At 37.6% G+C, this 14,449-nt stretch overlaps 1 protein-coding gene across 3 annotated transcripts in view; it reads left to right on the top strand.

Moving 5' to 3' along the window:
* The window catches only part of UVRAG (UV radiation resistance associated), a 295,641-nt gene that overhangs the window by 155,989 nt on the left and 125,203 nt on the right, over positions 1-14,449 (top strand). For all 3 annotated transcript variants that reach the window (XM_026518125.4, XM_057317031.1, XM_057317030.1), the window contains 3 exons: positions 8,913-8,997; positions 10,998-11,085; positions 11,994-12,054. In XM_026518125.4, the coding sequence (XP_026373910.2) occupies positions 8,913-8,997; positions 10,998-11,085; positions 11,994-12,054 (234 nt within the window). The remainder of the gene's footprint in view (positions 1-8,912; positions 8,998-10,997; positions 11,086-11,993; positions 12,055-14,449) is intronic.

The raw sequence follows: 14,449 nt of genomic DNA, 5'->3' as shown, positions 1-14,449 counted from the left end.
TTAGGGGGGGAAATCCTCTTGGTAATTTCAGCAAATAGACAGTTTTGATCCTTTATTGCCAAAAATAAGAAATGTTTTATATGAAGTTCCCATCAATTATGATCATTTCTTATTGTCATTTTGTAATAAATTTGAGTAAGATGAACTATGTATCTAGTTCTATTCAATTAGCTTCCTTTTGGTCGGTAAAATACTGTGCTCTTTTTTAATAAAAGAGGAATCACGCAATATAACTAAATTGGAGCTTAGTTTCTATTAAAAGGTCGTAGATTTCTATTTGAATTTATAGACATTATTAAGCATTATGTAACAATTTTCCCTTCTTACATCAGAAGGTCACAAATTGAAAAATTACGTTACTGATTTTATAATTCAAGATGTATTTATTTGAAATGATGGCAGAATGTAAATTTTGTTAGCCTGTGTGTATATTCTGATTTTTTTATAGCTGTCTGACAGAAATTCCTAAACAGACTTCCTTAAAAATTATTAATATCTGCCTTTCAAAAACTTCTGAACCTGAGGACAGTTTTTCCCTAGGGTTTATGCTATTAAAGTTTCTTTACTTTGAGCTGTTGACATTGTATGCAGTGTGTGAAAGCAGACAGTTCGGCAGTGGGGAGGACAAATGTGGGTCCTGAGTAAACTTCAGATTTTCTTTTCAGAATGATTCTGTTTCCATATATTTGTAATGATTTATTTCAGTAATGTCTTAACTGGATTGTAGGGAAGGTAAACTGTCATATTTTAATCTCCCTCTTTTGCAATGGGAGCTATAGATAGGCAGAAATAAGCCACCTGACAGAATTTTCTTTGGCTTGCCATCATTTTTTTCTCCACTTCCAAAAAGCTAGATGTGGCATTTACAAAAAATACATTTGCAGTTAGATGGTTCAACATAGAAATAAGAAGCGGTCAGAAGGCATGTAAAGGAAATAGAAAGAACATTGGGCTTGTGTGTTTGTGCGTGTGCACCTTCGTCAAGCCCTTTATTCATCGTTTATGGAACACCTATAAAGCCCCCAGCACCACGTAAGATGTTAGAAACATAACAACAGGTGTGATAAGTATATGACACAGCTATTTCGAAGGTGTTATAGGAGCACAGAGGATAAGTGTCTGAAAGTCAACACCAGATAAAGGTGACACTTAGGCTGAGTCTAGAAAAATACCTGATGTATAGCTAGGGGGAGAAGGTGAGACTTTCCAGATAGAGGGAACACTATACAGAAGCACAGAGGTAGGTTAGAAAATTGCAGGTAATTCTAGCAAAGCTACAACTAAGGATATTTAAATATAAGAGTCCATAGCAGAGGCCAGAGGGGTAAAGAATGACCTAATCATGAAGGAAGTTTTTGTTGAAAGGTCTGGGATCTACTGAAATAACTTAAACAAATTCCTCAAAGATAAAAAGTAGATGGGACCATATAGATGACTACAATACAGAATGGGGATTAAATATATATTTTAGAAAGTTCTCTTTGACGAGTTGAGGCTAGAGAACTGTTAGGGAGTTATTACAATAATCTAAGCCTTCCGTAATTAAAATTGAAACAGATTGGCAATGTAAAGGGAGGAGGGAGTGTGTAGGTTCAAGAAATATTTCGATGATAGACTCTACTGTTAATGGCTTGGTGGGTTTGAGGAGAGAGGGAGAGAAGGACTTAGGATGGTTTCCAATTTCTATTTTTGACAACTGGCCAGAAGATTAAACCAAGACAAATGCTGGAAAAGCAGATTGGGGTAAAGAGAAAAAAAGGGAGAATTAATTAAGACTTCCAATTTTGGATACTTACCTAGTACGTAAGACAGGAAACAAGAAACCAAATAAAGTAAATATCGGGTTGTGACAAGTACTAAAAACAAGCTGTGGTGATAGATGATAACTGTGGGAGACCATTTCTACAGAGATTGCTCAGAAAAGGTTTGCCTTAGGAGCTCAGCCTTGAAGATAAGAATTGCTGGAAGTTGGACTGTGGAACAGAAGAGAGGGCACTGTAGCTAGAACATAATTTTTTAGGAAGAGAACAGTGTGACTGACATGGGTTGGAATGAAAAGGAATTCAGCGTTTGTAAAATGAAGTTGTTTGCCTTACCCACTGACCAGGAGAAGAAGGCTAAGAAAATGGCCCAGGGGCAGGTTTACACATTAGGCAGTGGGTAGGACTGTGAAGGAATCCAATTATTTCAGGACGGTACAAGCTGAGACAATTATATTTGATTTAGAGGAGGTTTAAGGATTAAGGGGAATGTGTGGAGTAGTCAGCTCCAAGACTGGGAAAGCAAACTAATGAGGGAATAAGAGTAGGATTTCTGGACAGCGTGCCTAGTGGGGTCTGTGCTTGTGTTTTTAAAGTAGAATCAATCAGACTCGTCGTGTAATTTTCTCTACCCACTTAGAACTTCATGGGGACAGATTGAGAGAATAAAAATGTTGAACAAAAGTGAAATTAATCCCCATTTTACAGATGAGGAAAATGAAACTCAGAGAAGTTGAGACTTGGTTAGAGTCCTGAGAGTAGCATAGGTAGGATTTTACCCCAGGTCTTTCTGCTTCCTAAGTACATGGCCTTTCCACTATAGTACTGTGCCTCCCATAGGATCTGCCTATTGTATTGAAACACTAAAATGAGCACTGACCTTGTTAGCCATCAAGCCAGTTGTGTAGAATTACGAAAGGAATCCAGTGCTTCCCATTGCATGCTAGAAGGAAGTATATCAGTTCTTTCGGGAGAAAAAAATTTATTGGCACTAAATTCTGAGAGGAATTTAGCATGCAGTTTCTTATGTGCAATGTATTAAATATCATAATGAAATATAGTCAATTGCAATTTTGTGAAAGTTACAGCAAGAAATATCTATTAACCCTTGAGAAGGGCAGCATCATAAATCATAGTACAGAAAAGGCAATTCTGTAGGGAAGGAAACTAAAATAGTTCAAGTATATTGCTTTTTTGTCATCTGACTTGATATAGAAAACCCAGAAGAGTGACAGTTTATTGATTTTAACTGTAATTTTGACAGGAGCTGGCCATTGTCCAGTCTGAGACCAAACTCTCTGGTGAGAGAGAGCCCAAAGAGTCTGTGTTTTGTTTTGTTGATGGAAGCAAGATTCATATTCTTTAGCTATTAGATTTTCAGGAGACAGCATTGACATTTGGTTATTAAAATTAAAGTGTCTGACTTGAGTTCTTGCTGAACAGAGGGGCCATCTTCCTAAAAGAGTGGAATGTTAGTGTGTACATGGACAGGGCCAAACATTTCACAAAGCAGTTTTGGAAAATGGTAAACCATTTGTTTACCTCTCCCTCTCGAGGATCCAGTGATATGATAGTAAAGATAACATGCATAAAGAATAAATCCGTGGTGGTGCATTTGTTCCCCCTCCCTCTCGAGGATCCAGTGATATGATAGTAAAGATAACATGCATAAAGAATAAATCCGTGGTGGCGGTGAAAATGAAAGAGGTACCATTGGAATAGCAGAAAATGTTGGCACAGTTCTCAAAGACACAACATAGATTGTTTTGATGCGTAAACCAGAGTAGAGGAACAACTGCAGCACAGAACACAAATAGAAAAGGTTTTTAGTACAGCTCTCAGAGACTTCGACTTAGAATTTCCAAGTATAGAAATCAGGAATGATGGAGCAATAATTAGGGTAGTTGGGCCTACTGGCTCATTTTCTTTTCTCTGTGAATTTGGAGTAACTTCCTATAATACTTGCTCCAACCGCTTTCTAAACATAATGATTCTTGACCTGGTTAGGTCCCATGGTACAACATTGAAAGGTGGAACAGAGCCTGACTGTGGACTTTTACAATTGACCTAGAGGGAAAACATGAAAGGCAGCTCTACTTAGAAGTGAAATGCCTAAGAGTAACACAATCCCAAAGTAAAGTTCTCCTTACTTGACAGTTGGGGTGGTTTAAACGAAAAGGTACTACCTTCTTCCAGCATGGCATATATACTTGAAAGGAAAGCCTACTTTTCAATAGGACCTACCCACTTACATTGAGCTAGCATTTGGGAATAATGCCTTTCGCGTAAATGAATCTTTATAGCTTCAAAGGAAACCTACACTAGTTGCCTATACTAATCAGTCTAATCACTTGTTCATGGCTTTTTTAAAAAAGATTTTATTTATTTATTAATTTGACAGAGAGATTGAGAAAGTGCACGCACAAGCAGGGAGAGCAGCAGGCAGAGGGAGAGGGAGAAGCAGGCCCCTCTCGATCCCAGGACCTGGAGATCATGACCCTAGCTGATGGCAGACGCTTAACCGGCTGAGCCACCCAGGCACCCCTGTTCATTGTTTTGAAGGGGAAACCAAGGGTCATCAGGTATTTGAGGAAAACAGTATAAACTAGTCCAGGTTAACAAACAGAATAGCGGACCCAAAAGGAGCAGAAAATACAAAGAACAGAGAAAAACTTTTCAAAAAATCAAATTAGTATCCTCAGATTCGACTTCCAGCCCCTGCCTAGGATGTAAAAAGGCAGAAGGAACTTCATTTCCACCCTGACAACAAGAGAAAGCTGGATAATGTACAAAATCATAACTTTTCTTGAATCCATAGAACTAAGATTACAGGGCAACTAAGGAGCCTGAAACGGAAGAAAAGATGGGTGTTTCCAAGAAGAGACAGGGTGTGAGGACCGACTCACCAGTGGCAGAGCATGGGGGGAAGTTGGGCCACTGTCTAATAAGAAGGCAAAATAATTCCATCATAATTTTTAACAAATTGCTAGCCACTAAGTGTGTACTACTGTAAGACGATATGGCAGCTAGAAGGCAGTTCACACCTGCTTGCAGTTTATTCTGTGTGAACCTATACTGGATATTCCCAAGAAAGATCGGAGACAGGGTAGAAAATGTGGAAAGCCTCCCTTGGTGTGGTATAGGCCATGGAGGGTGGGGAGTGGATACTATTGCAAGAAAGCATAACTCTTCTCTAAGAACAAAAGCATTAAGCCTCCAGAGGAGGAGCTGTAAGCCCTCCACTCCCCCGGGCACAGGTGAAGGACTGGAGGAAGCAAAAGGAAAAAATACTACCCTTGAGGGTGGGGCAGGAACAGTGTTGGACCTGGACTATTAGAAACCTCCTATCCCTAGGGGAGGGACAGTATCACTGAGAAAGCCCTACTTTGATACCTAAGGACACAGGGTCTGTTTAACTCAAACAAGATAAAAGAGAAACTCTACTCTTCTCCTTAGCCGGGCTGGAGAGCACAGAATAATAAGCCGCCGTAGTGCACCACTTGAGGACAGGCAAGAACCTCGGGAGTCACTCTTACTTAGGTACAGTTCACAGGGAATACCTGAATCTGAGGGTGGAATAGGTTCACTGAGAAAAAGCCTCCAGCAAATCATCTCCACCGCCATCACCACCTCCAAAAAGGGGAATTAGAGGAAATTTGAAGAATGTGTTACACTGAAGGTAACAACAAAATGGCAGCAACAAAACCCAAACCCAGCCCAGTTCCTAATGGTATTGACTCAACTCCCAAATTAACAGTAGAAGAGGCATTCTCTTTTCTTTCCCTGTTGTCCTGTGTTCTCTGTTGCACACGATGTTGAATATTCGATCAAAATTTTTGAGACAAGGAAAAGGAAAAATGAAAAAAACCTTCATTATTCCCCCCTCCCACCACCACCAACAAAATGTTATCAAGAAGAAATTAACTCAAAAGAAGAAAAAGAACTCAGCAGTGACTCAGACGTTAGGACTATCAGAGAGTTTAAAATAACTATGATTAATGTGCTTCAGGCTTTTGTGGTAAGGTGGGTAACAAGCATGAATAGATGGTAAATTTCAGCTGAGAGATGGAAACTATAAAAAACCAGTCTAATGGATATGCTGTAAATAACACAGTAACAGATGAACAATGCCTTTGACAGACTCTTCAGTGTATGTGACACAACTAAGAAAAGAATAAGTGAACTTGACTATAGATCAATAGAAATTACCCAAAGTGAGGTGCAAAGAGACTCTTTCAGACAAAACTAAGATAATTCATTACCAGTAGTCCTATATTTGAAGAAATGTTAAAAGAAGTTCTTGGGGCACGTGGGTGGCACCTTGGTTAAGCTTCTGACCCGGTTTCAGCTCAAGCTGTAATCTCAGGGTCATGAGATCGAGCCCTGCGTCAGGCCCTGTGCTCAGTTTGGAGTCTGCTTGAGATTCTCTCTCTGTCTCCCTCTGCTCCTCCCTCTCTCACTCTCTCTCTCGCTCTCTCAAATAAATATATCTTCAAAAAGAAAAAGAAAAAAAAATTCAGCAGAAGAAAAAAAAATTCAGCAGAAGGAAAATGATACCAGACAGAAACTTGGCTCTACACACAAAAAATGAGATATCCAGAAATGGTTGAAGATATTATAAACACATTTTTTTCTTATTTGTAATTAGAAAAGACTATTTTCTAATGCAAAAATAGCAGTGTTTTGGAATTTATAACATGTGTAAAGTAAAATGTGTGAGGAATGTGAAGAGTGGGGAAGGAAAGAATTGGGAGTATGGTACTTTCAGGTTTTTATACTCGAAGTAGTATAATAATACTCGAAGGTGGACTTATTTATTGAAGTTATATACTACAAACTCTGGGGCAACCGCTAAAAATTTAAAATGGAGGTAAGACTAAGCCAGTAGTGAAGAAAGAGGGAATTGTAAAAAAATATTCAATCCAAAAGGATAAGAAAAGAGTGATGAAGGAACAAAGAATAGGTGGAATACAGAAAACAACTAGCAAAATGGTAGATTTTAATCTAAACATCAATTATATAAAGTGTACGCAGTCTAAATATCTCAGTTAAAAAAGTGAGATTGTTTAGATTTTATGTAAAAAAACCCAACTAAATGCCATCTATAAGAAGCCCACTTTTAATATAGAGGTTGATTGATTGATTGATTAAAGGTAAAAGAATAGGAATAGTACACCATGCAAATATGAATTAAAAGAAGGCCAGAGTGGCTATATTAATATTAGACAAAGTAGATTTCAGAACGATGAATATTACCTGTGATAAAGACAGATTTTGCATTATGGTGGAGGGGTCAGTCACAAAAAGACATAATAATTCTAAATACGTATGAGTATAACAGAGCTTCGGCATATATATATATACATATATATATATGGCAAAAAATGATAGAACTAGAAGAAGAAATAGCCAAATCTACATTTATAGCTGGAAACCACAGCCTCATCTCTCAGTAGTTCATAGAACAAGTGAAGACAAAATCAGTAAGGATAGAAGACTTTAACAACACTCCCAACTAACTTATCCTATTAAGAGTGGACCAGCCCACTGCTCACCAGCAGAACATCCCGTTGTTCATGGCTACATGGAACATTCAGTTAGGCCATAGTTGTTATCAAAAAACAAATACAAAAGAATCAAAATGATGTATAATACAGTCTCTGACTAAAAGAAAGAAACTAGAAATCACTAATAGAAAGATACCTGGAAAATTTCAAATATTTGATAATTGTTCAACACATCCATGGGGTGGGTGGTAGAGGTTGTCAACCCGAATGTCATGTGAAATCGTAGAGGGTGAAGACCTGGGGAGGAATTATACTGGGGCTAAAGAAGATAAGTGGTGTTCCTTGAATATGTTCTGTTTTGGGGGCAAAGTTACCAATGTATGGATCATTTAAGTACAGTTGAGAGAGAAGACAAATATGTTGATAAAATTACTTAGGTTGGTGAATTGAGTGCTAAGCTCTAAACTGTATTGTCAATAATGTACTTCTTGTTCCTTCCTGCAGGAGATGTGCAGACTAGTCAAAGGCCCCTTTTCCTATTGCATCATGGTTTATGAAACTAAATCCCTTTGTGAGATCCAGAGATTAGTGTGTCTGGATCTAAGACTGTTTTTCTGTGCTTCAGTAATTCTGGTGTTATCAGGCCTGGATTGTCAAGAACAGAAGATGCTCTCATTTCTTAGAGTAGGAAGATGTAAAAGGATTTTATGATCACATAAATGGAAATGTAGGTTCCAAAAGTTGATATAAATACAACAATCAGGCATATAAACACAACTACGAATCTCTGTGTAGTGCTAAAGCAAACACTTAAAGGAAATTAAATGTTCTGTAATGGGATTGGGGTATGGGGTATCAGTTAAAATGTGGAATATTCATATAATTCACATCCATGGAGTTGAATTTTACACGGCCATTAAACATTACAACTCAGACTATCTGTCAACATGTAAAAATGCTTGTGACATAATGTGGAAAAATCAGAATATACATTTCCTACACACTGATTGTAGCTAAAACTACTTACATTTATGAACTAATAATAAGTAGTCAAATGCAGGGGATTTTTCCTGTTTTACTTTTTATACTTTCAGGAATGTTGTTGTATAGCATTTGTAGGTGAAAAGAAATTAACCACTTTTTAAAAAAATAAACTTCATTTTTCAGAGCAATTTTAGGTTCATAGCAAAATTGTGCTGAAGTTGTAAAGATTTCCCATATATCCCCAGCTCCCACACGTGCATAGCCTCCGCCATTATCAACATCCCTCACCAGAGAGGTCTATTTATTACAACTGGTGAACCTTTACTGAATAAGCAGCAACACTCCCAGTCCATAGCCACTGTCTTTTAAAATGAAGTTGTCTGAATTTTGAAATCTCATCAGGGTTTCTTGGTCAGCAATCCAGAAATCTGGAGGCAGAGACTCTTACTCTGATTCCTGCTAGAGGCCAGACTTCGGTCAAATTGAACCAGTTGGGAGGTTTTTTTCCAGTCAACCCTCCAGAAGACCTTTATACTCCGTTTACTTTGCCTCTGAACTCTGTTCCTTCACGGTCAGGGGATGGGCTTTGATTTTTTGGTTGTATAGAGCAGTCCTACCTGCAGTGGTACGTCTGGAATTGTCTCCCTCCGTCTCTCTCCAGGAAGTGCATTTTCAACTGAGCACCTCAAGCTTCAACTCCAGAAGGAATCCCTGAATGAATTGAGGAAGGAGTGTACTGCGAAAAGGTAAATGCAACACTGAGAATAATGGTTAAGAGTGTTGGGTTTGGAAAAGTAGCATCCTTTAAATGCTGCTGGTATTAATTTATATTCCACACATGTCAGTGCCACATTCATTTATTCAACGAATATTTCTTTTTTTTTTTTTTTAAGATTTTATTTATTCATTCGACAGAGATAGAGACAGCCAGCGAGAGAGGGAATACAAGCAGGGGGAGTGGGAGAGGAAGAAGCAGGCTCCTAGCGGAGGAGCCTGATGTGGGGCTCGATCCCAGAACGCCGGGATCATGCCCTGAGCTGAAGGCAGACGCTTAACCGCTGTGCCACCCAGGTGCCCCTCAATGCGTATTTCTGAAGCGCCTACTCAGTGTCATGCACGTACTAGAAGTAGTTACGAGCGCTGCTAGTGCATAATCAGAAACTCGAACACTGTTCGTGTAGTTTTTAAGGCCACAGCACCATGACTCAATGTCTGAATCTTCTCTTCCTGTCTTCTACATGTGGTGTAGCTTATTTTCTTCGGGCATTTCTTCAGTCTTACTCCTGTTTCGTGTTAGTCCATTGGGATTACCGCCACAGCTCCTAGCTTATCTCACATCAGTCTCCCCATCTTTCCAGTTCATCCTCCATGTTGCTTATCAGACCTCTCCTCTTTTTCATTTTTATTTTTTTAAAGATTTTGTTTATTTAAAAGACAGCCTGTGCATGAGCAGGGGGAGGGGCAGAGGGAGACGGAGAAGCAGATTCCCCGATGAGCAGGGAGCCCAACACAGGGCTCGATCCCAGGATCCAGGGATCCTGACCTGAGCCGAAGGCAGACGCTTAACCGACTGAGCCACCCAGGCGCCCCAGACCTCTCCTCTTAAAATACTAGTTTTACCATATTTTTTCTCCTCTTAAAAAGTCATGGTGATTATTTTGCTTAATTTTCAAATAACCTTCAATAAATTGGCACTACACAGCTGTAGCTAATTTCAATCCTCCACAACATTCATTTAACAGATGCTAATAGTTTTTCTCTTTATTTTTTTCCAGCACATGCTTAATTTGATGCCACCTCTGTTCTTTTGCTCATGTTTACTCCCTTTTTCTGGAAAGTCATCTCATCCTACATTTTTCTTCAAGAAAACGTAGCAGTTGAGCATTCAAGAGTGTTAGACCTGGAAAGAACCGTGGAGATCATCTGGTCTAATCTTCTCAATTTGCAGATAGGAAGGCAAGGCTCTAGGAAGTTACTTTGTCCAGACCACGAGGAAAACAGGACTAGATCCCTTTAGGTCTTTAGTGCTTTTCGTGTTTCCTACTACTTCCACATTCTGCTTTGACCTACAGTTTTTCTGAACCCTTCTTTTTCTTAAATTGTTAACACAGTTGAGCAGGTAATTTATCCTACAGGTGTTTTATCTCTTGGTCTTATTTCTTTAGTTCAAGAGAAGAGCTGCATCATCTCTTCCCACAACTTATTGTTTGTTCTTTTTATTTTGTTATTTTCCGGATATGGCAGCAGGCTATTTTTTGAGGTAGCTGTGAGTGACGAAGATAATAATTCTTTAAAATAGTACCATATGGATATTTCCTAAAATCAGATTGGACTCAGATTAAATGAGACCCTAGTCTGCTTACTGAGCCTCTCTAAATTTTGTATGCTAGTTTGTAAAGTGGGTATAATGATATCAACCTAATAGAGTTGTTGTAATGATTAAAGCCATTTGTAAAGCTCCTGGCATATAGTGGTAGGTGCTCAGTCAATGATTATTTGTACCCTTTACATCTCTTAGCATGGTGCTAGACACACACAATAGGCCTCAGTATATATTTATCTTGATTTATGCTATTTAGAGATAGGTCAAGACTCATGTTAGCTATTATCCTTGACTCTTCTCTGAGTTTCTGCAGCCTACTGCAAGCCATTTAATCTTCCTCCATATCAATTATGTGGAAATAAATGTTAGAAAGCATGAAAACATTTTTTTTTAACAAATGTGCTTTTTATCTTTCTTCATCAGAGAACTCTTTCTGAAGACTAATGCTCAGTTGACAATTCGTTGCAGGCAATTACTATCTGAGCTTTCCTACATTTACCCTATTGATTTGGTAAGTTTCAAATTTTCTGGAAAAAAAATTTTTTTTTTAAAGATGGTTTCTGTTTGAAATGTTTTCTCAATGAAAACATTCATTACTCTAGTCTTAATCATATGCTCTGTCATGATGCATTCAGAAGCTAATATCCATTTAAAAAGTGGGTGGGTGTTTGATTTTTTATATCGGTTTGATGGTGAAATGCGCTCAACTTCATCTGAAAGAATGCCAAATAATTTCTGGTTTCTTTAAGATCTTTTTTACTCAGCCCAATTATCAACTACCATCAGTTCTGACACATACGTGCAGATGCATGTGTACTGCTTTAAAAATATAACTGCTAATTAATCTGTATTAGTACTACTTAAGAAATTCCTGGGGGAACTGTCAGAATGTGAAGTTTTTGAATCTAGTTTAGAGTAAATGTAAAAAGTGAAACTTCAATAAAATTAGAATGATGAGAATTCATTTTGAGAGAGCCAAATTGATAATTTGAAGGTTTTATTTTCTTATTAACAAAAAGCTATTTAAAAGACTAATTTTCTGGGAGGAAAGCTAGTAGGATTTTAAGTTGCTCACAGAATCTTGTTAATTCCACTTAAAAATCTTCATTTATAACTATGAATTGGTCAAGGGATATTTTTGTAATAAAATTTTACATGGCTTTTTGCTTGGACATGATGTTTTAAATGTTTATATTATTGAAAATTTCAAGTATATATAAATGTACAGAGAGTAGTTTAATGAATCATTATATGCTCACCACCTAGCTTCAGCAATTTATCATTATGATAGTATTTTAAGTGTAAGACAGTATTGTCTTTGAGTTAACACCAACCTACTGAATTCTTTGAGATTTGACTTAGGGTTTCTTTGCTTTACATGGAAAAAGAATTAATTTCATTCTTTGGTTATATTCACAGAATGATCATAAGGATTACTTTGTATGTGGTGTCAAGTTGCCCAATTCTGAGGACTTCCAAGGTATTTTATTTCTTTTTACATCCAAGGATTTGGTGTGTGTAATAAATGGGTATGTTTCAGAGAAAAATAGAGATACCTTGAAGTGTGTTGGTTGCCTAGCACTTTATCCAGAGGGTTTTTGGACCTTCTGTCCCTTCCCAACTGAAAGTACATAGAGTCAGATTCTCTGATGGGAGACTTAAGAGAATATTTAACTCTTAATCATGGGAAAAAATTATTGAGTTGTCTATTTGAAATTTAAAAGAAAATAGTTTTGTGGGTGCCTGGGTGGCTCAGTCATTAAGCGTCTGCCTTCAGCCCAGGTCATGATCCCAGCTTGGGATCGAACCCCGCATCAGGCTCCTTGCTCAGCAGGGAAGCTGCTTCTCCCTCTACCTGCTGCTCCCCTGGTCATGCTTGTGCTCTCTCTCTCTCTCTCTGTCAAATAAATAAAACCTTTAAAAATAAATAAATAAATAAATAAAAGAAAATTGTTTTTAAGTGAGCTTTAAGAAAATCAGACAGTAGGGTTCTTAAGAATACTAATAATCTCCCTATCCTTTTGGTTTGATTTTCATGAAAAATTTGTATGTGGTTGGGAGCAGAAGAACAACAAACATTAATCTGTTCTGTTGTTATTTAGAAGATCATATTTCTGGTAACATGAAACCACTCCCAGAGGTACAACTTCTGTTACGCTGTCATTTTTGTCCTCTTTCCAGTAAGAAAAAATGACATTAAAGATATTATAGACTGTGATTCTTAGTAATTGCTACATTTAAAGTATTTTAATTTTCCTAATCTCTTTACCAGTAGGCCAAAGAAAAGAACTTATTTTATGTGACATATTGGTAAAGAGATTTTCTTTTTTATTATTAGCAAAATGGGTTCTTTTCCCTTAGCCTATACAATGCTTTGAGGCCTATTAAATAGCTCTATAAATTATTCCCAAAGGTAATGTATTATCTGTTTGGGAAGAAGTTATTTTTAAAAAAGGGCATTTCTAGTTTTGTTTAAGACCTTCCATTTCCTAATAAAGAAAATGTTGTTATTTATGGCCCTTTGACATTTAAGACTAATTTATTACCTCCTTTGGCCTTTACAACAGTCCTTACAACAAGTAGTTGGGACATAATATGAGTGATAAAACAGGAATGGGAACACTTATGTTAAAGTCCTGGTTCCCTTTCTAGAAACCATGTAGTTTGGAGCAAGACATCCATGCTTTGAGTTGATTTCCTAATCGATAGTATGAACGTATTGATTCATGTCCTTACCTGTCCTACATTATTGCGAAGATTAGATCTGTAAAAGCATGACATTTGCCTAATCTTTAATCCTCACAAAAACCAAGGAAACCTATAAGGAAAGTGGCATAATCTCATATTCCAACATGTAAATGAGCTATTTAGTGACTTATTCAAGACCACAAAGCTAGGTAATGATCTAGCTGGAATTTGTTTGGTTTCCGTTATAAAATGTTCCAATCTCTGTAAGTCATACAGATGTGCTTTGGTGTTAATTTTAGGCAAAGTTATGACATCCTGAAGGCCATAACACATCTTTTTCCTCATTTGTGCATTCATTCAGCAAACCTATCGAGTACCTTGAGCCCTGTGCCAGGTTCCAGGAATACAACACATTCATTCGTTGGAAAAATATTAATTGAGCACACCGATATGCCAGGCACTATGCTGGGTTTTGAGGCTATAATGATAGAAAAAACAAATACATTCTCTCCTTTCATGGAGCATATCTGCTATTAAGAGAGACAGCCAATAAATAAGAAAATTAGTATTTAACAAGTGTTTCATAAAGGAATACGCTATCATAGACAACAGGGGAACCTACTTTAGATAAAGCAGTCAGAGAAGACCTGAGGAGAAACATTTAACAGAAAATTTGAAGGCTGAAAGAATCCAACCCTGCTATATCTGGGGGAAGATCTTTCCTAGAAGAGGGGGCAGCAAGTACAAAGTTCATGATGGAGGAATAGGCTCGATAGATCTGAAAAAAATTCAGGGTGAGGGGGGTATGGGAGAATAATTATAATTATCCTGTATTTTGGGCAAAGCATGTAATCTCTCAGCTTAATTTTTTCACTGTAAAATGAGGTAATATCTACATCTCTAGTTTATTGTGACAACTGAATGAGATAATATTTGAAAGCACTTTTCATTATAAGATATTTATATAAATGTAATTGAAATTAGTTGCAAGAGAGAGGAGGGAAAGGAAGGAAAGTAGGAGGGAAGAAGGAAGGACAGAAAAGACCAGACCTGTATGACTGGAGAGTAGAGAGCAGGGGAAGAGTTACATCAGAGGACATAGGAGAGGTCAGCCAGGGCCTTGAGGCCACTGTAAGGAGTTTATGTTTTATTCTCAGTGGAGTGGGCAAACCCTGAAGGGCTATAAG

Source organism: Ursus arctos, unplaced genomic scaffold (genome assembly GCF_023065955.2).
Source record: "Ursus arctos isolate Adak ecotype North America unplaced genomic scaffold, UrsArc2.0 scaffold_22, whole genome shotgun sequence".
NCBI classification, from domain to species: Eukaryota; Metazoa; Chordata; class Mammalia; order Carnivora; family Ursidae; genus Ursus; species Ursus arctos.
Note: the sequence above shows the minus strand (reverse complement) of the source record. Positions and strands in the feature narration are given on the sequence as shown.